Source organism: Manihot esculenta, chromosome 8 (genome assembly GCF_001659605.2).
Source record: "Manihot esculenta cultivar AM560-2 chromosome 8, M.esculenta_v8, whole genome shotgun sequence".
Classification (NCBI taxonomy): Eukaryota; Viridiplantae; Streptophyta; class Magnoliopsida; order Malpighiales; family Euphorbiaceae; genus Manihot; species Manihot esculenta.
Genome location: NC_035168.2, coordinates 34,808,035 through 34,832,472, shown reverse-complemented (window position 1 = coordinate 34,832,472; position 24,438 = coordinate 34,808,035). Strand labels below are relative to the sequence as shown.

At 32.8% G+C, this 24,438-nt stretch overlaps 4 protein-coding genes and 1 pseudogene across 11 annotated transcripts; 2 read left to right on the top strand and 3 right to left on the bottom strand.

Annotated features, from left to right (window-relative positions):
- The first annotated feature begins 4,980 nt into the window (after positions 1-4,980).
- On the top strand, positions 4,981-7,897 carry LOC110620337 (pentatricopeptide repeat-containing protein At1g56690, mitochondrial). Its single transcript, XM_021764033.2, has 2 exons — positions 4,981-7,394; positions 7,506-7,897. The coding sequence occupies exon 1, from the start codon at positions 5,166-5,168 to the stop codon at positions 7,278-7,280; it is 2,115 nt and encodes a 704-aa protein (XP_021619725.1). The 5' UTR covers positions 4,981-5,165; the 3' UTR covers positions 7,281-7,394; positions 7,506-7,897.
- Positions 7,898-9,368: 1,471 nt separating this feature from the next.
- Positions 9,369-10,709, bottom strand: LOC110621381 (protein NIM1-INTERACTING 3). 6 transcript variants are annotated; one of them, XM_021765654.2, is made up of 2 exons: positions 9,914-10,709; positions 9,369-9,789 (listed from the first exon to the last, which is right to left on the bottom strand). In XM_021765654.2, the coding sequence occupies exons 1-2, from the start codon at positions 9,990-9,992 to the stop codon at positions 9,425-9,427; spliced, it is 444 nt and encodes a 147-aa protein (XP_021621346.1). In that variant the 5' UTR covers positions 9,993-10,709; the 3' UTR covers positions 9,369-9,424. The 6 variants fall into 6 exon arrangements, with proteins under 6 accessions (XP_021621346.1, XP_021621350.1, XP_043814842.1 ...); XM_021765658.2 differs by having other exon boundaries at positions 9,954-10,703; XM_043958907.1 differs by having other exon boundaries at positions 9,369-9,794; positions 9,954-10,073.
- Positions 10,572-16,536, top strand: LOC110621556 (annotated as a pseudogene).
- Positions 16,537-16,979: 443 nt separating this feature from the next.
- Positions 16,980-19,315, bottom strand: LOC110621657 (polygalacturonase At1g48100). Its single transcript, XM_021765927.2, has 6 exons — positions 18,613-19,315; positions 18,324-18,491; positions 18,185-18,226; positions 17,885-18,092; positions 17,710-17,791; positions 16,980-17,481 (listed from the first exon to the last, which is right to left on the bottom strand). The coding sequence occupies exons 1-6, from the start codon at positions 19,033-19,035 to the stop codon at positions 16,980-16,982; spliced, it is 1,425 nt and encodes a 474-aa protein (XP_021621619.1). The 5' UTR covers positions 19,036-19,315.
- Positions 19,316-21,808: 2,493 nt separating this feature from the next.
- On the bottom strand, positions 21,809-23,478 carry LOC110620424 (zinc finger CCCH domain-containing protein 3). Of its 3 annotated transcripts, none has more exons than XM_021764151.2 (5): positions 23,280-23,477; positions 23,135-23,205; positions 22,931-23,015; positions 22,730-22,798; positions 21,809-22,150 (listed from the first exon to the last, which is right to left on the bottom strand). In XM_021764151.2, the coding sequence occupies exons 1-5, from the start codon at positions 23,413-23,415 to the stop codon at positions 22,041-22,043; spliced, it is 471 nt and encodes a 156-aa protein (XP_021619843.1). In that variant the 5' UTR covers positions 23,416-23,477; the 3' UTR covers positions 21,809-22,040. The 3 variants fall into 3 exon arrangements, with proteins under 3 accessions (XP_021619843.1, XP_021619842.1, XP_021619844.1); XM_021764150.2 differs by having other exon boundaries at positions 22,730-22,804; positions 23,280-23,475; XM_021764152.2 differs by lacking the exon at positions 22,730-22,798 and having other exon boundaries at positions 23,280-23,478.
- Positions 23,479-24,438: the final 960 nt, after the last annotated feature.

Sequence of the window (24,438 nt, the reverse complement as noted above, 5' to 3'; positions counted from 1 at the left end):
CTAAATTTGATTTATGGGTTGGTCCACATTCTGATTCTTTTCATCGTTAACTTTTAATATTTAAGTTTTATAAAAATATAATTATTTAATCATACAAACACTTTAAATTTTAAGGAGTTAAATAATTATATTTTATAAAATTTAAGAATTAAGTAGTTATATTTTATAAAATTTTGAGAGATTTATTATTTAGTTTCTAAATATTATTATTATTAACAAATCAGTTCCTATATTTTCAGAAATCTATTAAAACGTTCTTACTTTTTATTTTCATCAATAAAATAATTTTTCTGTTCTCTTTTCTGTTAAAAATAGAAAATTTTTAAAACTCAATTTTACCTTCAAATAAAACCCCTTATTTAGTTTCTAGGTATTGTCATTATTAACGAGTCAGTCTCTACATTTTTAAAAATTTATTAAAACGTTCTTATGTTTTCTCAGATCTATTAAAATGTCCTTATTGTTTCTCCCCGTCAACAAAATAGTCCCTCCTCCTCCTCCTCAAAAAGGAAGAAGAAAAGAAAAAAGAAGAAGATGATGATGAAGAAAAAAAAAAGAAGAAGAAGAATCGTCTCCTTCTCCTTCTCCTCCTCCTTAAAGAAGAAAAAGAAAAACCGAAGAAGAATCGAAGAAGGAGGAGGAGGAGGAGAAGAGGGAGGATAATTTGGTCTTTTATTATATTTTATAAAATTTTGAGAGATTTATTATTTAATTCTTAAATATTATTATTCTTAACAAATCAGTCCCTATATTTTTAGAAATCTATTAAAACGTTCTTATTTTTTATTTTCGTCAATAAAATAATCTTTCCGTTCTCTTTTCCATTAAAAATAAAAAAATTTTAAAACTCAATTTTACTCTCAAGTAAAACCCCTTATTTAGTTTCTGGGTATTGTCATTATTAACGAGTCAATCTCTACATTTTCAAAATCTTATTAAAACGTTCTTATCTTTTCTCAGATCTATTGAAATGTTCTTATCGTTTCTTTCCGTCAACGAAATAGTCCATCCTCCTCCTCAAAAAAGAAGAAGAAAAAAAAAAGAAGAAGATGATGATAAAAAGAAAAAAAGAAGAAGATGATGATGAAGAAAAAAAAAGAAGAAAAAGGAGAAGAAGATGATGATAATGAAAAAGAAGAAGAAGAATCGTCTCCTTCTCCTCCTCCTTCTTCTCCTCCTCCTCCTCCTCCTTAAAGAAGAAAAAGAAAAACCGAAGAAGAATCGAAGAAGGAGGAGGAGAAGGAGAAGAGGGAGGATAATTTGGTCTTCTATTATATTTTCAACAGTCGAAACAAACGGAATAACTATTTTATTGACGAAAAGAAAAGATAAAAATATTTTAATAGATTTCTGAAAATATAATGACTAACATATTAATTATAGCAATATTAAGAGAATCTCTGTAAAATTTATATGTTAAATATATATTATACTTTTATAAAATTTAGATATTAAAAGTACACGATGAAAAAGTTAATTTTTTTATAAAATACGAACACTAAATAATATAATATATTGAATCTAATTTTCATGTGAATTTGATATTTTTTTGTTTTCCATCATTTGGTGTTGATAACTTTTTCTTTAAAAAAATGATTTTTCAAAAGACTACAATAATGTTGAGTGTATAATTGAAATTGAATTGAAAGAAATAATTGAGAAAACGGGCTTGATAAAAAAAGAAAAGAAAAGAAAAAAGAAAGTATGGGGGTATTAGAAGAGTCGGGCTATTGGGCAGGGCAAAAGGTGATGGCCAAAGAGCAAGAGTTACAAACAGTAACGACGACCAGTCCACTAAATGTTGCATGGATTAGTGGATGATGATGAAACCACCAAAAAAAAAAAATAAAACAAAAGTGAAAACGACATGCACGTAAGGACATTAAAGTTTAACCAATGATTTACTTTTAGTTAATTAAAAAATAAGTGCCTAAGAGGTTACTAAACCCAATAATTAAAACACCAACACTTTCTTTCCACGATTTTATTTATTAAATATTATAATTAGTGCATCAATAATAATTTTTTTTTTAAAAAAAATGACACGTTTTAAATCCACTTTCTTTTGGTCAAAGACATACGATTCTCCAAAAAAAACAAAGACAGACTATCACGTAGCCTGGGCTTTGCTCTTTTGTGTTGACGGCCAAGGCCCACAGCCCATATAAGACAGTCCAGCTATTCTTTTTGACGGTCGGTGCCAACTTTTCTTAACGTAATAATTTTAAATAAAACTAATGACTAATCCGAATTCACACCTTGTTAGAGAAAAGTTATTGAGAATTATTCATGGTATATGTATTATAGTTAGGTGTCTGAATTTTAATTTGGACAAGTGATAATAATTTTATTGTATAGTTGTGATTTAAGAAAGAGGAATTATGAGGATTGAGTGTGTTGCCCACCCAACAATGGTTTGTAAAATGGGTTCCTTTCTTGGACATACTTTTGCAAAGACGCTAAGAGGTTGGTACTTTCTACAAAGGGCATATTCAGTGATTGACTTCCCTTTTGAATCACCTTTCTCTCAAGCATTTGGCAACTGTTTTATGTCGGATAAATCTATTAATTTAGTAAAATATTTTTTTTTATTTTAAAATTATTTTATGTTAAGTGAAAATTTAAAATATTAATTAAGAAATAATAAATTTTTATCATTTCATTTTATATTTTTATAATAATTTAATTTTTTTATTATATATAACTCAAAACATAAAAAATTATGTTCTTTTCGTTATATAATTTTTACTAGAAATTCAAGCCGGAGATGTAAAAATTTTAAATTCAAAAGGGAAAATTACTTTTTAGTTTCTAAGGTTTAACGTAATTAACACTTCTGTCTCTCTATTTTGGCGGCCCAATACTTAAGTCCTTCACTTTTTCTTCCGTCCAAATTTGTAGTATTTCAAAATCATAAAACCCAAACCCAATGCACCTTAATCCTCATGTTTGTTATGTTAAATGAATATTGAAATAATAAAACAGGTGCAAACCTTAGAAGCAGTTTTGAGAATCAATCACAGGAAAGAAAAATAAGAAGCGGCGACTGTTGGAATCCAGAACATTGAGGAGGTCATAAAGCTACTCAAAGGAAATCAGTTGCAACAACAACAATAGTATTATCTTGGATTATTATCTTCTTCGGTCGTTAATAATCCTTCGGCAACGGATAATATTATGGCCGTTATAGATGCAACTGTTAACAATTTCAAAAATGTTATTTTTTTGCTGGGCCGCACCACAAGAACCAGCCATGCCGTAGAGCCCCCGTGTCTCCTGCTTCTGCTACTCAAGAACGGCCGCAACAACCATAACCATAACCGCAGTAGCAGCAGCAACAACAAGTTCAAGATCCAGGACCTACTGTTTGACCTATTAGTTCTCAGACAATAGAGCAAGGCTCTGCCTTTAGAGTTTACTAATCGACCCCAGTTCATCGGCTTCCTCCCTTGCCCCAAAAGACTCCTCTTTTAGTTGTAAAGAATGGGTTTTCAAAAAGGAATGAGATTCAACCTTCTATCAATTGCTTCATGCCTACTGAGCCAAAGTTTCATGCCCGACCTTGGATTTTGCAAACAGTAGGTAGACCAATTGAAGCAAGGACTAGTGAAGCAAAGACTAGCAGCGGATCTAGATCTGGAGCATCGGATATTTTTCACTCTGACTATGTAACCTGAATTGTGCCTATGAACTCATCCTGAGCTAAGGCAAAAGCGGATTCTCCGACTATGAGATTTATAACGGATTAAACCAGTGAATTGGAACAAATAAACTCGATTGATCGAGAAAAATAAATTCCAGAGACATCTTCCATTCATATCGATTTGGGTTTTTCCGCACCATATTTTGATTTGCCTCTTCTTCGATCCGGAATTCCTAAATCCTTGACTCTTCAAATACAATGGGATTTCATACTTGGCGAATCCTTTACCTCCTCTCATTAAGACTATAGAATGTTCCTACAAATTATGATATTTTTCTGGAATGTGAGCAAATATATCATGCTAAAAGAAAATAGTGAAGATATAATGGAGAAAAAAGATGGAAAAGAGAAAGAAAAAAAAATCAACAATTGGCAAAAGGAAATAGAGAGGATATAAAAGAGAAGAAAGATGGAGGAATTTTAGGTTTTGGGGGGTTTTAACAAGTTCATTAAGGGTATTTTTGGAAAAAATTCTCACCTCTCACTTTTGACTCTTTGACCAAACGACTATTTTTTACGGAAGGACTACGAATTTGGACAGAAGAGAAAGTGAGGGGTTTAAGTGTTGGGTCACCAAAATAGAGGGATAGAAGTGTTAATTACGTTAAACTTAAGGACTAAAAAGTAATTTTCTCAATTCAAAATCCACACAGTTGAGATCTCTTGAAGTAAGAAGGTGAGATGCAGCTAATTGGTGAAGTCCAAGTTTGCCAAAGATAGCGGTGAAGAGTACAGTGAGTGACAGCCCAGATGAAATAAATTATTTATCAAATATTAAATTATTTATAAAAATATAACTTTTTTACTTTAAATAAGTTGACAATAAAATAAAATAAAAATTAAAAACTTTAATTCAATAATTAAAGTTTAAAAAACTATATAGTCATAATCAATCATGAATAGTTTATTAAAAATAATAAAAAAATGTAACTTGAATTTGATGGAAGCACATATTGGGATTAAGTAATTAAAATTTTAAAATTAATGGACCAATTCATTATTAGTTTGAGGAAACTTGAACTTGATGGAAGCACAAATAGGGGATTAAGTAATTAAATTTTTAAAATTAATGGACCAATTCGTTATTAGCCGTAAATTTAAGATTGAAATTATCATATAAATTTATGAAACTAAAATTGTTTTATTATAATCAATTTCATAAAATTAAATACTCGTAACTAAATTTTAATATTTTAATTTTTTTTATTAAAATTAATCTCACGAAAATGGTTTACAAAAATTTGAGAATAGAATTTATCAAAAAAAAAAATTGAGAATTGAAATTCAGCCGTGTTGACCAAATAGCTGATACCTTTCGCCGGTATATTTCCCGCGCATTCCTTGTTAATTACGGGTCACTTTTGGCAGTCGGATATCTAATAAACTACAGAAAAAACGATAAACCATCAAAATCTCTAAATTTGGTGTTTTCATTGTAGTAAAGTCCTGTGCTTTTTCACCAATGCGGTTTCGGTTTATCTCACGTAGAACCTACCGCGCAACTTCATCTGCTTCATCCTCCAATTCCCAGATTTCCCATTTCGCACGTATTGGCCAAATTCGTAGAGCTCGAAGAATATTTGATGAATTGCCCCACAAAAACATTGTTTCTTGGAATGCTATCATAGCCGGATACTTTCAGAACAGGCAGCCACGCGAAGCCCAGAATTTGTTTGATATAATGTCTGAGAGAAATACGGTTTCTTGGAATGGATTGATTTCTGGGTACATTAAAAATGGGATGGTTGTTGATGCGAGAAAAGTGTTTGATAAAATGCCAGAAAGAAATGTTGTTTCGTGGACAGCTATGGTCAGGGGTTATGTGCAGGAGGGAATGACAAAAGAGGCTGAGTCACTGTTTTGGGAAATGCCTGAGAAGAATGTGGTTTCTTGGACTGTGATGTTGGGTGGTTTGATTGAAGATGGACGTGTTGATGAAGCTAGAAAGCTTTTTGATATGATGCCAATGAAGGATGTTGTTGCTAGGACTAATATGATTGGAGGGTTGTGCATGGAGGGAAGATTAAGTGAAGCAAGAGAAATTTTTGATGAGATGCCAAAAAGAAATGTCGTTGCTTGGACTGCTATGATTAGTGGGTATTCCATGAATAACAAGGTAGATGTGGCTAGGAAGTTGTTTGAAGTAATGCCGGGTAAGAATGAGGTGACGTGGACGGCAATGTTGATGGGATATACTCGGAGCGCTAGGATTAAGGAAGCTGCTGAACTTTTTGAGGTAATGCCAGTGAAGCCAGTTGCTGCATGTAATGAGATGATTATTGGATTTGGACAGAATGGGGAGGTAGGGAAAGCAAAGTGGGTATTTGATCAAACGAGGGAGAAGGATGACGGGACATGGAGTGCCATGATCAAGGTTTATGAGAGAAAAGGGTTTGAATTGGAAGCCCTCCATTTGTTTAGTTTGATGCAAAGGGAAGGAATTAGGCCAAATTTCCCATCTATGATAAGCATTCTTTCTGTCTGCGGTAGCCTGGCAAGTCTGGATCATGGTAGACAGGTCCATGCACAATTAGTGAGATCCCAGTTTGATTCTGATGTGTATATTTCCTCCGTTTTGATTACCATGTATATTAAGTGTGGTGACCTTTTAAAGGCAAGGAGCGTATTTGACAGGTTTTCTACAAAGGATACTATTATGTGGAATTCCATTATTACAGGTTACGCACAGCATGGTTTAGGAAATGAATCTATTCAAGTTTTTAATGAGATGATCTCTTCAGGCATTGCACCAGATGAAATTACCTTTATTGGAGTACTGACAGCATGTAGTTACAGTGGGAAGGTTAAAGAAGGGCTTGATATATTTGAGTCTATGAAATCTAGATATCTAGTAGATCCAAGAATTGAGCATTATGCTTGCGTGGTTGATCTGCTTGGCAGAGCAGGAAGGCTAAATGACGCGATGAGTTTAATTGGAAATATGCCTGTGAAAGCTGATGCTGTTGTTTGGGGTGCTTTATTAGGTGCATGTAGAACCCACAAGAAGTTGGATCTAGCTGAAGTTGCAGCAAGGAAACTTTCAGAGCTTGAGCCTGAAAATTCTGGGCCTCGCATTTTGCTGTCAAATATCTATGCATCACAAGGTAGATGGGAAAATGTAGCTGAATTGAGAAAATCCATGAGAGACAGAAATGCAAGCAAACCACCCGGTTGTAGTTGGATTGAAGTAGAGAAGAAAGTGCATATGTTCACTGGGGGGAATACCACAGGACATCCTGAAAATGCAGCAATATTGGAAATGTTGGAAAAACTAGGTGGGTTATTAAGAGAAATTGGCTATTGTCCTGATGGTAGCTTTGTGCTGCATGATGTGGACGAGGAAGAGAAGTTTCATAACCTACGTTATCACAGTGAGAAACTGGCTGTGGCATATGGGCTTTTGAAGGTGCCAGAAGGAATGCCCATTCGAGTCATGAAAAACCTTCGGGTTTGTGGTGACTGCCACTCTGCAATTAAATTAATAGCTAAAGTAACAAGAAGGGAGATTATTCTGAGGGATGCTAATAGATTCCATCATTTTAAGGATGGATTGTGTTCTTGTGGCGACTACTGGTGATTGCAAACTGCCCTATTAGCAGCCTAAGTCCTAAACCAAAGATTATAGATAGGTTTTGGTGCCAAAGAATGATGAGGCAAGGCAACACAATCATGAAGGCAGATGATCAGACTTGTATGTGATAATATGCATAATTATGCAACTTTAATATTACAAAATATCTAGATAATGAGTTTGATTTTATTTAAAACAGATTGATTTATTTAAATTTCATTATCTTGGTAGGATTGAAGGATAACAAGAAAAATTCAATTTGGAATCCACATTCTGAGATAAAAGGTGGTCACAATCAAATTCATAAAAGAATATTCTAGACGGGCACAAACATACTTGACAAAGCCAGCCTTAAATCTGAGAACCAAATAGATAACTCTTATCTGCCAAACTGTACTCAATTTTGATTTTAGATACTTGTATTTGGGTTAGAACTCTTAGCACTATAAAAAGAGGCATTGTGATATATCCGATATATCGTTTTATCTTTCATCTCTTATTTTTAGCCATGAATATGTGTGGCTAAATTCCTTCTTTTCAGTTAGAGAATAATTAAAGTTCCAGTTAAACGGGTTGTGAGATTGATGTAATTTTATAGTGTTCTCAATTATTGATATTTATATTATTCCTGTGTTTATTGCTTAATATCATTCTGTGGGTTGTTACATTAAGGTGCCATTGCTCAATTGATAGAATGGTAGACTGCTATTTAGGTTAGTTAAATCCGTAATTGTTTAACTAAATTGAAATAGGTAGTGAATTAGGTTGCGTAAGGCCTTCCTAATAAATAGTATAATCTAACTTAAATGAACCGAGCGTCTCGCGTTTGTTAGTTAGAATCAGGTCTTTTTAATTCTTAATGCAATAATTAGATTAAATTCTAGTAGCGTCTCCTACGGTTGTCCGAGAGTTAGAGCTCGTCCTACGGTTGTCCGAGAGTTAGAGCTCGTCCTACGGTTGTCCGAGAGTTAGAGCTCGTCCTACGGTTGTCCGAGAGTTAGAGCACGTCCTACGGTTGTCCGAGAGTTAGAGCACGTCCTACGGTTGTCCGAGAGTTAGAGCTAGTTAACGAGCGTCTCTTAATTAAATTGAGATTATTTTGTATATGTGATCAACCCATAAAAACTGGAACCAAAATTATTCTTTTAACTGAATGGGTCTCATCTTGATTCTCTCTTTTAAATTTAAATTGATTCTTCTTTTAAATTGATTTTATTTATTTCTCTATATTCAAAATCTCCATTTTATTTTATTTTATTTTAAAATTTTGCTTACCATTATTATAAATTTATTTCTCTGTGGAATCGATTCTGCATACCATTATTACAAATTTTATTTTAAAGCAGAAATTTATTTTTGGCAGTTTCGACGCCATCAGTATGCATCCAATGAATGATGAAGAAATAGCATTGGGCAGGGCCACATTTTGATTTTTGGTTGCTGCAATCTGTGGAGTGTGAAGGCTTGTCCCTACTTGGTTGTTTGCAGACTGTATTGGCATCTCAACTGGCATAGCGTTTCAGCTGGGATTTTGGAATAAGCGAAAGTTCTGCAATGAATTTATTTGGAGGATGTCTTTGCTCTTGGCTGCTCACAGTGCAGGGCTGAATATGGGGAAATGGGACCATTTACCGTTTGTTAAGAGGTGGAAAAAAATAAAGCTAAGGAAGAGGAAAAACAAAGATTAGATCGTTAGAGCTGCCAGTTGGAGTTTCAGTTGAACTTAAGTAAAAGAATATATATTCAATTGAACTGTGAAATATTTGATTGAATCAATGATATCAGTTAATTGCTATCAATTTTTAGTTATTTGTCTTTTCTTTTGGGTTAGTGAATCGATTTAATATTAATAAATTCATGCCTATATTTTTTAAAATTCACTAAAACCTCTGTAAAAAATTTTGATTTCATTAAATGTTTTTATATACTCATATATTTAGTTATTAATATATTTGAAGACATTTAATTAGAAAAATATTTTTTATTTTTTATGATATTTAAAAAAAATTTAGTCAATAAAAAAACATTTTTTCAATTAAAAAAAATCATTTTGAAAAAAATTACTTTCTCTTTTTCAACGAGAATCATTTTCCACTTTAAAATTTTGGCATTTATTTTCAACATGCAAATTGCAAAAGAAGTGGACATAATTACAAAGAAAGATTTAAATCTAATCCATTGTCTCCTTTTTCACCTTCTTTCTTCTGCTTTTCTTCTTCATCTTCTCCCACCTTGGAAGGACCAGCAGCTGCCTGATTGTCCTTGACAATGTCTTGTTCAAAATCTTCTGGTTGAAATGATGGATTCCAAGCAGCAGCTGCTTCAGTTTTCTTCTCCTGTTTCTCTTTGGAGTCACTGGAGCCCTTTCTCATAAGATCTATTGAGCTTTTTATCAGAGAAAAGAACTTCTCCATCTTCTCTTCATCATCTTCTTCCAACTCTCGCTCTTCTTTTCTTTTTGTTTGTTCTTCAACATTGTCGATCTTCCTCTTCCTTGTATCACTCTCCATGCCAACTTTTCTTCAAACAGAAACGAAGGAATTAAAGATTTAAAACACATAAACAAAAGTAGACTATGAGTGTAAAGTCTTTTCTTATTCACTGATACCTAACGAATCACAATCCATGCACAAGCTTACATGTAGTAGAGTACAAGCTCAGCAATGGCAAGCGACTCACCAACTGCAAAATCGTGTTACTTGCTCTATATAGAGCCATCACAGTGAGGTCGAATCACAATAAACAAATGAGAAATGAATTTACAGAAATGTCCATCAAGGGGGATATTGCAGAGGATGTACACATTAATTTCATACTGTTAGTAATGGGATCAGTCAATGGTGGGCATTTTGGAAAATTAGATGTGGGGAGTGGGTGGAGAGAATAATTGCCAGCGTCACACTGGGCCTGAAACGTAATTTATATGAAGTATGAGATAATAGAAGTGACGCACCACCCATGACATGGTGGTATGTGGCGGTTAGCGGAGGAGTTGCTTCACATGACGCCTGTCTGGGCCTACTCCTAACAATAGTCTTCTTCCTTCGTTTTATTTATTCTTCTTTCTTCACTTGGTGGATAGCAAATATCTTTCACAGTAGCCGTACATAATTTATACCCTTTTTGAGTTTTTTTTCTTCTTTTTATTGAATTTTCTTTGCAGAAGAAGAAGAAGCAAAATTGAACTCCCAACTCATTTAGGAGTCTCAGATCTTATTTAAGAAACCCACCTGTCTAATTTGATTGTCACTCAACTTCACAAACACAGTAATTAGCAAAAAGTCACAGCTTTACTCTATGTATTGTCCACTTACCGGAAAGCTACGGCTGCAAGCAAAGAATGTAGAACAAAATGGGATCGGCCTAATTACTGAAGAATCCGAGAAGGGCAGCGATAAGAATGAAGTAGACATCGACATCGATATCGTTTCAGCAGCTCAGCTATTAAACAGTGAAAGAGAGGGGTTCGAGGAGCGGAAGCTCGGAAGACGTGAGTGGGTCGCAATTTCACAAAATCTAAGTTGAATTAAAACTTATATTTTTACACTTTTTTCTTATTTTACTAATGATCTCTTGGACTATATAAAAAAATTTTATATAGAGAGAGTCAGACTAATACAAATTACAGAAAAATCAAACTAAATTAAATAAAATTAAATAAAATTAAAAAATTAAAAATTAAAAGATAATCGGATAACATTAAAATCATCTAAATATCATTTAATTATTATTCAATAATTAAATAGATATTTATCCATCACAAAATCAATAATAGAATCACAAAATTAATAATAGAATCAAAAAAACGATCATCATCATAAAATTATTATCCAATAATTAAATACATATCCATCCATCACAAAATCAATAATAGAACTCACAAATAAACATGATAACAATCATAAAAAAAGCAAAAAATAACATGCTTTACAAATAACACTCAGTCCTTTGATTTAATTCTACAAAAATGATGATAATCATAAAAGACAGTACATGTAAACGCAATCGATTTAAAAAATAATACTCGCGCTTTGATTATCCTAATAAAAAGAGACGCAGCAAAGTTGGTATCTAGCGTCCTAATAGAAAGAGGCACAGCAGAACTAGTATTTAGCAGCTAACAGAAATATAATTATCAAATGTAGCCGTCTCATCCTAATCATACAGTGCCGATCAATAATTCTTTTCGAAAGTCATTGTTGAACCTGAAAAAAAAGGAGTAAGAAAAAAAAGAGAACTAACAATCTCTATCTACAGTAAGAGGAAATTGAGGGTAGATGACTCAAACAAAAAAAAGCACCAAAGAAAAAATTCAGACAAAAAGGCAACACCAAGATTACAATTGAAACTCCTATCAAAGCTGCTCACATGCCTCACACGCGGATGATGCAAACAATCGACAAAACCATTCTCATGTCCTTAGTCTTCTTCTCGCGCACTCCTTTACTCTCGTTCTCAATAAGTTTTATTAGAGTTTTATATTATAATAATTTTATATTTTTACATAAAGTATCAAATAAGGATAATTTATTTTAATCAATTAAACTATATACTTTAAATAAACTCTCATATAATATAATATTATTTTTAATAATTTAAAATATTAAAAAATTAATATTTTATTATTAAAAAATTATATTATATAAAGATTTATTTGAATTTTGAATAAAAGTATAAAATTTAATTGGTTAAAAAAAAACAAATCATCCTTATTTAGTCTTTTTTAAGTAAAAGTAATGTGTTTAATTAAATTTATTTTCAAAATATATAAAATTACTTAAATTAAAAAATTAGTTTCATCAAAAAAATATACAAAGCAATATTCTTACACAGTTTCTTAAAATGTGTTAAATAAAACAAGAAAAGCTCTCTATTTTCCTCTTCCAGTAGATCTTCCAATCTAATTTCATCTCCCATTTTTATTCCTTTCCTCTTCCCTTCTTGCATCTTTTATAAATTCACACTTCACTCCATAATTTTCAGATTTAATTTGAAAGTCAAATGATTTTCATTGAGTACTTACAATAGACCCTTAACTTCTTTTTTTTTTTTCTATTTTTATAAATTCTTTATTTTGAAACTTTTTTAATGAAGTAAAAGAAGAAATCTTCATCAGCATGGATGGCTGAGTGATGGAGAGAAGTTTAGGCCCAACATCTATAGCTTGGATCTGGTGTTACAGTTCATGCATTGCTCCTCCTTCATTTAGAATATTATTGGATTTAAACTATGTTAACCTCTCATTTGTGTTTGAGTATGCTTCTTTACATTCCCTTCCAGTGGCAGGAACAGTGCTGCTAAGAAATGCATCCGGGTCTGATGGATACAGACATAAATTTATATTAAAATCTGAAACTTAAAACAGCAATTATGGATAACCATAGATGATGATGATTTTATTATTATTACCATGAAAGTGAACCTTCTACAGCTACATCTCTACATGATTACATCGAAGGCAGCATTTTTGTTCTCCTGCTGGAATACCCAATTCTGTATCTCTCTTTTTAATCTCATTGGAAACTTTACCAGTTTCTAGATTTAATTCTGTTGATAAGGAGTCTGTTTCCTTTTCTTTTGTTTTTCCTATCAGGTGAGAAAATCTTAAAGGCTCTTATCTTTTCTCTCTCAATTTGAATCACATGCTTTAATCTTGAATTTTGGTTTCAGGAGGATTAATAGCATTCATTTCTTTTTGGGTGTTTGTTTTGTCATGTCCTGTGGCTTTTGAAGGTGTTATCTGTTTTAGATTTGGATTGAATTTTAAGGTTTGTTTAATGTTCTCATGGTTTAGGTAATGGGTTATTTTCCTCAGATTTTCAATTTATTAGCTTGCTCTCAGTTCTACAGATTGACTTAGTCTCTTGTGTTTTATCTTCACTTTGAGGCTACTGCTGCTCTCACTTTGAATTGTCTTTCCATTTTTGTTATCCAACATGTTTGTTAGATTAGAGCTTAATCATTATTAAACCATAAATGGTTTATTCCAGAAGGGAATGCATGGAAGAGCATTCAGTTTGTTTAAGAACAAAAATGATCTAACTTGCTGATTTAACTGGAGATATTATGAAATTTGTCATGATTAATTGCTTCTAATACTGTGACAGTGACTAGTGACTGATGAACTTAATTTTGTTCTCTTCGTGCAGATCTTTGTATTTTATTTTTAGTTTTCATGCGGTAATCCCCAATCTAAATAGTAAATACTCGTGGTATTTATGGGTCTGAAGGGCCTCCAGCCGTAACAATCCACGTGACAGGTTTTAAGAAATTCCATAGAGTTTCAGAAAATCCAAGGAGTTTAACTGAGACTATTGTCAATAATCTTGAAGAGTATATGAAGAAGAAGGGTTTGCCAAAAGATGTGATCTTGGGAAGCTTTAGTGTTCTTGAAACTGCAGGACAAGGAGCACTTTTGCCCTTGTACCAGACATTTCAATCTGCCATAAACACAAAGGATTCTGGATCTTCAACTTCTCATAGAATTATCTGGGTGAGCTCTTAATCATTTCTTAACCTGGTGTAGAGATGGAAAGAACAGGGTATTTTCGGGTATCCGATCTGATAGATAGAGCGAGTTTGTATTTATAATGGGATTGAGATGGTTCGGATTTAAAAATAATAGTCGTGGTGGGTTTGGGGTCGGGTTCCAATTTTATTTATAAGTACCTGTAACAATAATCGTCTTGAGTTCGGGTCGAATTTAAGTTTTATTTATAGTTATGTGTTTATTAGTTTTATATACATAATTATTTTAATATAAAAATATATTTTATAATAATATTATAAATTTTTTTTATATATTTTTATTTAAAAATTAAAATTTAAATATTTTTTAAAAATATTAAATTTTTTAAATGAAAATTATTAATGAAAAATATTTTTTATATAAATTATTAATTAAAATATATAAAATTAAACGGGTTTGTATTTTATTGTGTAATAATAGTAAGGTTTGAGATGAGTTGGATAGTTTAAATTAGTTTAATCAGGGTTTGAGACAGATTCAGCTAATATAAATTAGGTTTGGATAGTTTAACTGTATCTGTTTACATCCCTAACCTGGTGCATGTTGCATGATAATACTTCATGAAGTTCTCAGTTTATTAAATTTTGCTTGATTACTTTTTTCCCTTCAGCTACATTTTGGGGTTAATAGTGGGACAACAAGATTTGCCATTGAGCATCAGGCCGTCAATGAAGCTACTTTTCGGTGTCCTAATGAGATGGGCTGGAAACCTCAGGTTAGATGTCTCCTTTGCTTTTTCTGTCATTTTGGTATAATTCTTTCTCTATTGTTCTAAATGAGGATTCCATTCATTGAATTTATATTATGTTGTGCAGAAAGTACCTATTATTCCTTAGATCATGAAATTTCACGAGTACGAGAGGTACATGGATTTCATTATACCTTTATTTGTTCCTTTATTCCTAGAAGTGGATCTTTAGTTTTAGTTTTCTGACAAACAGCAATCATCAATTGATGATCATGACTGCTGAATTCCAATGAACTTTAATCATGATATAGAAAGGTTTATCCAGTCCTTAAATTGTAGCTATGGTATTTCAGGAAACTTACTTTTCTAGCATGTCTTTTCTTTTCGATGGTAGCATAGTTACAAATATGCAGTTACAAATATGCAATGGCAAGTTCTCGTACAATGTTTTTATTTTAAAAGGAAATGCACTAAGCAGAATGAGGGGCTTGTGTACTTGGCAATGCAGTGGAAGCTGCCTGCATTTTTATTTTGGGATGATGTGCTGTGTTCAGCTCTAAAGTACTATGTAGTTCAATAGAAAGTGTTGTAGCTTGTCTTTCTTCTTCTTTTTTCTTTTGTCCTGCTTACCTATCATTTTACTTGCAGTATTGAATTTCCTGTCCTTCAATTGTTTCCTTGTGTGCCATTTTTCTGTGTCTGCAATCTCTTTTTCTTTTTTTGTTCCTATTATGGATTTTATCAGTTTTAACTTTCTCAATTTTCATATGTCGCCCAATTGAAAATGGAGGGCAATTAGTTGAGAACTTTCATGTCTTAGCAGTTAGGACCTGAATGGGTGATTTGCAATTTCTAAACATGATTCCTTTTGTCTTGCATGATTTTGAGAGATCAAAAAATTTTCTTTCAGCATTAACTTTTTTCCACTCGCATATGAAGATTCTCAAAACTTTGAAGTTTCTCGAGAATATCTATATATTTTAGAGAAAAATTCAAATACAATGATCATAGCAGGATCATTAATGTTTTTACTTACATTAGGAACTAGTGGCCTCACCTGGATTCTGTTCATTTCTATGTGGAGGCATATGGCAGCATCTGAAAGTGATAAGGAGCAATTTGTCCAGCTTTTGCCTTCACAAGACAATCTTATTGCTTAGTGTGGTGGAAAATTATGTTTGCTACTATATTCTTACCTCATTTTACTATTCTATTTGGATTTATTGTTCTGGCTTCCTACAGACAACTCTTCCTGTTGAGGAGATCACAAAGGCCCTGGTGAAAAAAGGTTATGAGGTGATAACCTCTGAAGATGCTGGCCGGTTTGTCTGCAATTATGTTTACTACCACTCTCTTTGCTTTGCAGAGCAAAATGGAAGCCAGTCACTCTTTGTGCATATACCTCTCTTCTCGATCATTGATGAGGAGACCCAAATGCAATTTGCTGCTTCCTTGTTGGAGGTGCTTGCTTCTTTATGTTAGTAAGTGATCTATTTGCATCTTATTGTCCAGGAGCTTGTTCATTAAAGTGGACGGGTGCCTGTATTCAAATGCTTCAATAAATAGATGAGCGTATTTGAATGAAAGATAATGATCTTGTGGTGGATATTGCTTGTTCTGAACTTCCCTTGGCCTTTTATCAAAAGATTTTTGGCCGATCATCAAAGATTCTTGACATATGTTAATATGTGAATAAGATGTTCGTTTGCTATATTATCTTTACTGCATACGATTCCATTGCTTCTGTTCATGTCTTCATTACTTCACTAAGCTTTCATAGAATTTACTCGTCTTGTTGAATTGACATATTGGTCTAAACTGTTTCCCATTAGAGAAATAACACCACAACACCGACAACCGAGAATGTGGAGTAGGGACCATGGTGGCGAGCTACTTGGCAGTTGTTAACAAGTTGGTCACCATCCCACCAAATAATAATACATGTTTGTTAGTTTTTTAAAATAATTTTGAAGTTAAAAAGAATTAAAGTCTCTCGTTTTTTATATAAGAATTTAAAAAGGTCAAATTAAATTGAATTCTCACAAATAGAAGGTGCCTATTATTGGGAGAAAGTGAGTTGTTTATCAGTTAGTTCCAAGGCAAGCAGTGGCGGAGGGAAGGTACGGCAAGGTACGGCAAGGGGCAAGGTACGGCAAGGGGCACGTGCCGTACCAGCGACCGAAAAATGCTTTGAAGGGGATGAAGGTGCCGCAGCGGCGCAGCCGGTGTCCTACCAAAGGGAAGCTCCTGGCTCCGCCACTGAAGGCAAGTGCCCGTTATATGTTTATAAATAGTTAAATACCCTTTATTTTGCTTACACTTGAAAAGTCTTGGCGAACTATTATCATTGTAGTGAACTTCTTGCCAGCCTAGGAATAATCTGGTGGTTAAAATTTAAAACTATAGCTTGAAGGTCTGGTATTGAAATTTTTCATGATGATACATAGCTCCATCTGCTTTACATGTGGGTTTAATTGATCCAAGTCTCTCAACACTGATCAACCATGGTCTGATCCACAAATCTTGGGATGCCTTCCGATAAGCAAAGTACTGGTGGGATGGTAACTGTCTGCGTAGCCCCAAAAGCATTCCAGCAGAAAGGATCTGCCATGAATTGCCCTTTAGCAGGAAGCAGCTCAATATCTGACAGTATAAGGTTAGAGCAAGGAACTGAGTCGCTGCAGGCCAAGTGCAAGGGTGGACTCCTAACATCGTATGTCCCCTTAATGTTTGTGTAGGAAATATCAGAAATATATACTGCAGTTGTTTGGTTAGTGCAGTTCTTGCTCAGACAGTAGAATTGATCTATAATAATCGGGTTCCGAACTGTGTCCATATGAATATTGTTGAATGTGACTTTAGATACACAGCCATAGCCTCCTTGCCATGTTTTGATTCTAACACCATTATCAGAATTCTTGATCACTGAATCAGTCACTGTAATGTTCGATACGCAGGCCCGTGTGTTGTGAACCCCAAGACTCCCAATGCTGCCACCAGGTATTAACTATTTTAGCCTATTCTTGACTAGAAGTTCACTGAAGCTAGGAGTAAAGTGAGATATCAAAAATGCATTATGCACTAAAAGTTCTGGTCCACCATAGATGAAGCTGCTGATAAGTTGAAAGTTAAACTTATCAGCAGCTTTCTAGAGCTGCCAAACTTAAAACTTTTTGTACCACTTGTAGCAAATTTAGAATCAGGAAGTGAATATTTACCTTATTCCATGGCTTGGACCACATGTTATATTCCTTATTTTTACATTATAGCAACCAGCCCCAATTGAGATACAATCATCCCCTGCAGGAAAACCAGGGAACATAAATGGCACCTGAGAGGAAATTTTATATTAGATAGGAAGGAGAAGAAAGAGATATAATCTATTAGAATTACCATTCGATACGATTGAATTATATATCTGAACGTTGTTCGTGCTCTCAATGTGAATTCCATCCGTGTTAGGACTTGAAGCTGGTGCTATAATGCTGAGCATTTCTACATGAACATTTTGACAATTATCAAACCTGAAATGGAATTGAGGACTGTTCTTTACTCTAAGTCCTTGGACTCTCAAATTGGAGCTCATGAAAAACCTTATGGCCTGCATTATAAACCCATTAGTGTAATTTTGAAGAAACATATTCTTTATATTGTAAATAATTTTTCTGAAAAATTTCAGTCGTGTATGCTTACAACTGGGCTGTCACAAGGACCAAGTGATGTTCCATGCGTCCCCTGTTTTTTTTATTAGCTTAGCATGTTAGTGGAGATATTTAAGAAATTTTCTGTGAAAAAAATTATCTGAGAAACAAAAATTGCCTGAAAGACCTACTTTGTGAGGCTTGCAGGGGAGATTCCACCATTTCTCTCCTTTCCCATCTATGACACCTCCCCCTTGCATTGACATTTCATTGATTCTGTAGAAGACCAGCCATTGTCGTTTGCTAGTCTTTGTTGGCCACGACTCAGGGCCATCAGGTGGCAATATGGTTCCATCAATCTTCACATTACAGCAGCAAAATAACGAAGTTATAAGTATGAGTTTGCTTTCCAAAGAAAAGGGTACTTGAATTATCAGGAAGATTCAGATTATAAAAAAGTTTACCATCCCACATTATTACCTGAAACACAAGGCCATTTTTGCAAGGTCCTGTGAAGATAGTTGGCAGTATCATGAAACTATAACCAACAGGAGCAAGAAGAACCGAAAATTCGGTCTGGCAGGCAGCGTCCCACGCCATCTTGAATGCTTGTGTATCATCTGAGGCACCATCACCAACAGCACCAAAAGATAACACATCAAAAACTCTAACAGAACTAGGTTCAGGACTAGGAGAACTTGCAATGTAACTTGGACTAGCAGCCTGCGGTGCAGGTGCAGGAACAGGAGCAAGAGCAGGAACTGGAGAAGGCGGTAGTGAAATTTTAGAGACTATATGCAAGTATTTTTGTTTTGTGAGGCCATGAAATCTTCCTTCAATGGAAGTAAAGAAGGAACACAAGGAGAGTGCAAAAACCAAAAGGAAAATTAAAGACAATGCCATGTTCAATGTAGCTCTTTAATTTTGACAGGGAGTAGGGTGAAAAATGAAAATGTTGGGTTATTTATGGAACAAAATGTTAGAGCTAATAAACTGTAGAGTAGGCCTCTTTGATCACTAGGCGTTAACCAAGTTCAAGATGACGCCTCCACCATCGACAGAACCCAAACAAAGCTTTGACAACCTTTTTTTCCAGAGGAGAGATCACGTTTACAAGGATATTAGAGAGAAGCAAGGCACCCACATTCAAGGAAGTTGAACTTGAAAACCACTTGAGGGTGTTGCAAACTCGTCGAGGACTTGGGATATGAGCCGGTGTGAATCATATATATATATTGGGAACGTGAAGTTAAAATTTAGGAAAAATTACTATTTGATCCTTGTATTATAGAAAAATTTATTAATTAGTATATTAATTTTAAAAAATACATTAAAATATCACTGAAATTAAAAAGTTTACTAACCGTTAAGTATCAATTAGTAGACACTTTCATAAAACTAAAGAACCGATTAATGAATTTTTTCATATCACAGAAACTAAATAGTAAAATATTTAACCGTTAAAACTAGTGGAATGACTTATTAATAGAATTTTTAAATTTTAAGAATGTTTTAATTTATTTTTCTATAATATAAAGATTAAATAATAGATTTTTTAAAAATTTTTTGGGGTAAAATCATATCATTATTATTTAAATAGAAGATAGAGTTGGTTTTTATTATTGGAATAATTAGTGGATGCTTTGTCTTGAGATATATTTTTTTAATGAAGGCATAAGACCGACCTCTTCAAATTAGAGATTGGCTTTACTTGTGAGAATGTGGAGTCCGCATATATGGGCATTTTTCTTTCTTTTTAATGGTCCAATCTCTTATCTCCCTAGTAATTCTTTATTGTTACAACCTTTACTTCTTTACTGCAGCACTCTTTACTCTTCATAGCAGACATATTGGCTTCATAGTTCTTGCAATTTGCTACAAATATTTCACTGTCTTAAGTGTAATTATGGAAAGTAATATAATTTCATGAATTAATTTAGTCGATCGATGGTAATTTACACTCTATTTTATAGATAATTGGTAAATCTATCGATTAATAAAATAGTAATATGTGGCTGATAAGAAGTTATTAAGTAATATGAATAAGAAGGATAGTGCTAAATGGATGTAATCAATGACCGGAGTAATAGCTAGGTTTTAAATATTTAAAATGTTTGGAGAGTTTAAGGTTTTAGAATTGCATCGAGAGTTATGAAGTTTAAGAAGACAAAATGAAAGTCATATTCTATGAAGTTTAAGAAGACAAAATGAAAGTCATATTCTCAATAAAGACAGAGATATTTATATTTCTATTCGTACAAAGTATATTCGGCACATGTCTCTTTAAAGTATATAATTATATTTTTAATAATTTTATAGTCTACTCATTAATAATGGATAATTGGCTAATTTAATTTTTAGTCGAACAGAAACATACATTTTTTAATATACGTTAAGTCTAGGCGGCTAAAGTATGTACATATAAAATATTGTATGAGTGTCTTATTGATATAAAATTTTTAATCTGCTAATTAATAATAGACAATTGAGCTCATTTAATTTTTAGTTGGTTAAGAACATATTTTTTCTGACATACATTAAGTCTAAATAGTTAAAGCAAGTGCATATAAAGTATTGTACGAGTGTTCAAAAAACTGAGAAATCAAATATCAAAAATTATGGCGCTAGAGAGTTCAGACTAGTCCAATCACTTTCAAACGCTGATAAGTCGTGTATATATGTCATAATTCTAAATTAGTTATCTTTTATATATTATCCTCTATCAATATATATAATTTTTCTATGAACAAGTTGATAATCATATTGTAAATTATTTTTTAAAAATAAATGAATATTAAATAAAAAGTGAATTATATTTACATCAACTTTTACTGGGGAAAATAATGCTTACAAATTTTGTGTGGCATTGGGGTATGGACAACCCATTAGAGATTTTTTAAATAATAATAATAATAATAAAAAACCTTTTTGGCAGAGTTTTATTGAATAATATCGGAGTCAATCAAATGTAAATTCTTTATAATTTGCAGAAACTCAACTGACCAATAGCTTAATAGATTTTGAGTTGGTCTAGTCATTCATTAGCTTCTAGCATTGACATTCATTAACTCATGCTGCTGCTGCTTTGTCTTAAGTGGTTGGTTTTGACAATTCTTTAATAAGAAAATTTAGTAACCACGGAAAATAAAGCTTTAAAAAAGGAGTTTTTTTTCTGCAGCATGTGAAATTTTGAGGTGAGTGGAGAAAGGAGTATGGTTTGTTTGGTGGAAGATGGACAATGTTTAATTTGGCCCAAATATGCTGGTCGGCTAAACAAGATTATATTTATTCTTATTGGAATCCAAACAAAGCATCAAATGCAAACGGTCTTCACATTTTTATATTAAAATTATCATATGAGATTCTTGATTTTATTATCCTCTTCGCCAAAGTTTTGAATGATCTCTTCTTACGCCTAATAGTGTCTCTCTCATATATGAAGATTTTATTCAAACGATAAACTGAAATGATGAAATTTCACAAAATTTTAGTTTCTGTTTCAGGTATGCCAGATGATTCTACGTGGGATAGACTGCCAGCAACAAGAAGCTTGAGCCATGACAGGGTTAATACTCACACACTCATGTAGTCTGCAATGTGTTTGATGTTTTGCCAGCCTTGCATTCATGTTCTGCAGTGTGCTAAAATCACAACTACTCACATCATTGGTGCTACATGAGAAAAACAGGAAATCTACAGTCTTGCTACAATCTGACAACAAATACAAGAGACAATTGAGGGTACACAAAATGATCTATTCTTTATAGTGATTGTGACAAACAAGCAAACAGCATGTATCCATGACGAGTTGACGATTGAGATCTTGAGACAATGTATTGACTATACAGGCAACAACTATATATAAGCATATTTATAGTGCAGGCATAACAAAACATGGGGTAACAGACCTAACCCCAATCCACAAATGGAAAAGGCGGATATCCACCCTCTGGAGGAGGCTGTAGTGATGGAGGCAGATTACCCCATGGCATTCCCATGCTATCTCTTAACATATCGCCTGTTAATCATGATGAGGATAAAGTTAATTATTAAAGTAGTTACCAAAAGCTTTAGTGATGAGGCATGACATAAAAATGTTCTAGTTGTCCAAATAATTCCATGACAATCATATCTAATATAATACAAGTGCATGCTTGCCTCATTGCAACTGATCTCAAAATATACAAGCCCAAGTTTTGTACAACATGAAAGGATCATATTGAGAAAAAAGAGTAGCAGTTTTGTTTGGTTTGAGGGAAATGGAGAGAAGAGAGGAAAAGAAAAGAAAATTCTCAAAATTCTCTTGTTTGGACATGAATTAAGGAGGAGAAATGAAGAGAAACAAGAGGAAAAGAAGGAAAATTGTATTTCCCAATTTGTTACAAATGCCTCAAAATATTTCCCTCCAAACTGGTGGAAATGGAGGGAGATAGGTATAAAACACAATTCTTTCCTCTAAACTACTCATTTATCCAAACAATCTAAAGTAAATTAAATTTCTTTTCTTCTTTCTCTGTTTAATTTCTCTCCAATTATCTAGCCCAATTTAGGATCCAAACATAGGGTTAAATCTCAGCAATGAATAAAATTGATTTACCAGGCAAAGAGATTCCTCCAACTAATTGATTTCCTAGAATAACTGGTGACTGAACATTATTCATGAGGCCTGTAGCTGAATATTAAGATTGCATTAGACATGAAAACAATTTAAAAAATACTTCTCAGTTAAGGAATTAAAATTTCAACTTTCATTGGCATATTACATATTAACCAGTCAGAAATCACGACAAAAAATTACCTTGAGAAAGACTACCATTAGTTTGAAGGTTGTTGCTGCTGGTGGGATGCAAGTACTTACAAGAATCCCCGTAAGGACAAAATCCCTTGAAAACAAACGAAGGAAATTCACAAATCGAATAACTACACGCAACAGATAAACGAAACCCAAAAAATCATACCAATAAATTAATAAAACCCATAAAAATTGGGAGGAAAAAGATACCGATTTGACGAACCGATTGCAGACTCCTTTAGCAAAGCCGGCGCCGCCGTCGATGTAAGCCTGGTTGGGGTCTGCAATCCCATATCAATAAAAGGAAAGAGTTATTTGCATAATATGCATTGAAGGTGAGCGTGTAGAAGCGTACCTGTGGATTTGAAGGAGTTGTACCAGAGGGATTTGGCTCGGTGGTGAGAAGAACTCTGGAGATGCCGTTTCCGGGCAACCGGAGTGTCTTGGAATTCCTTGCCGCAGTAATCACAGTAATACTTTCCCAACGGCATTTTCCGCTCTGCCTCCTCAGAGCAACATTTAGACGGATTATAACATATTTTAAGTAATTTAATAAAATTGTAGATAACTTACGCTCTTGATGTGTAAATATTAATACGCCCTACAACATTATTAATCTATTTTCTAAAATATAAATTATAATTTAATTATTTATATATTTTTAATATATAAAATAATATTATAATTAGTTTATAATATTTTTGTATTTATTTATTTATTTATTTATTTTTATTCAACTGAATGTGACTAGAAGTGAATTTGAGATATCTTAACTTTGACGATAATTTTATTATCAATAAATTAAAGCTCGTTAAAAATATTTTTGTATTTATTTATTATTTATTATAATTAAGTAATTTGTTAATGTAGAAAATCAATTAGAAGATTCAAAAGTTATATAATTATTAAATTTTGAAAAATATAATATAGTTTCAATAAAAAAAAATCTTTTTTTGTTTGAAGATGACAGATTGGCAATTAGTAGCTAATCCATCAAATTTATCAAACATATTAGGGATGGCTATTGGGTACAAGCCAGTTATCAGTCACCCCAACAAGTCAAAGCATGATAATTTTGTTTTAAAAAATTATAATAAATTAATTTAAGGGAACAAAAATTTTAAAAAAAATTAAACATTATAAAATATATTAAATTATTTTCATCATGGTTTCAAAAGAAAAATATATAATTGATATGAAAAAAGGTTCTACCTTTTAATTTTTCATTTGTTGTGCAGCAAACATTTTATTTTTAACATTTGAGGGTCTCAATAAAATTGATTAATACAAAATAATTTTTTAAAAATCAGGTGGGAAGTTTATTTAGATTCCACCACTTTCTTTATATATATGTAACAGGAGGGAAAATGTTAGCTTTTAAATTATTGTATATTTTTAAAAAATACAATTTTAAAGTGAAATGTGTTAAGCTTTTAAATTTATGCGTAAACACAAATAAAAACAGGGGAGTTCAAGGAAACTTGAGAGAGAAAAGACGGAGAACTTGATCATTG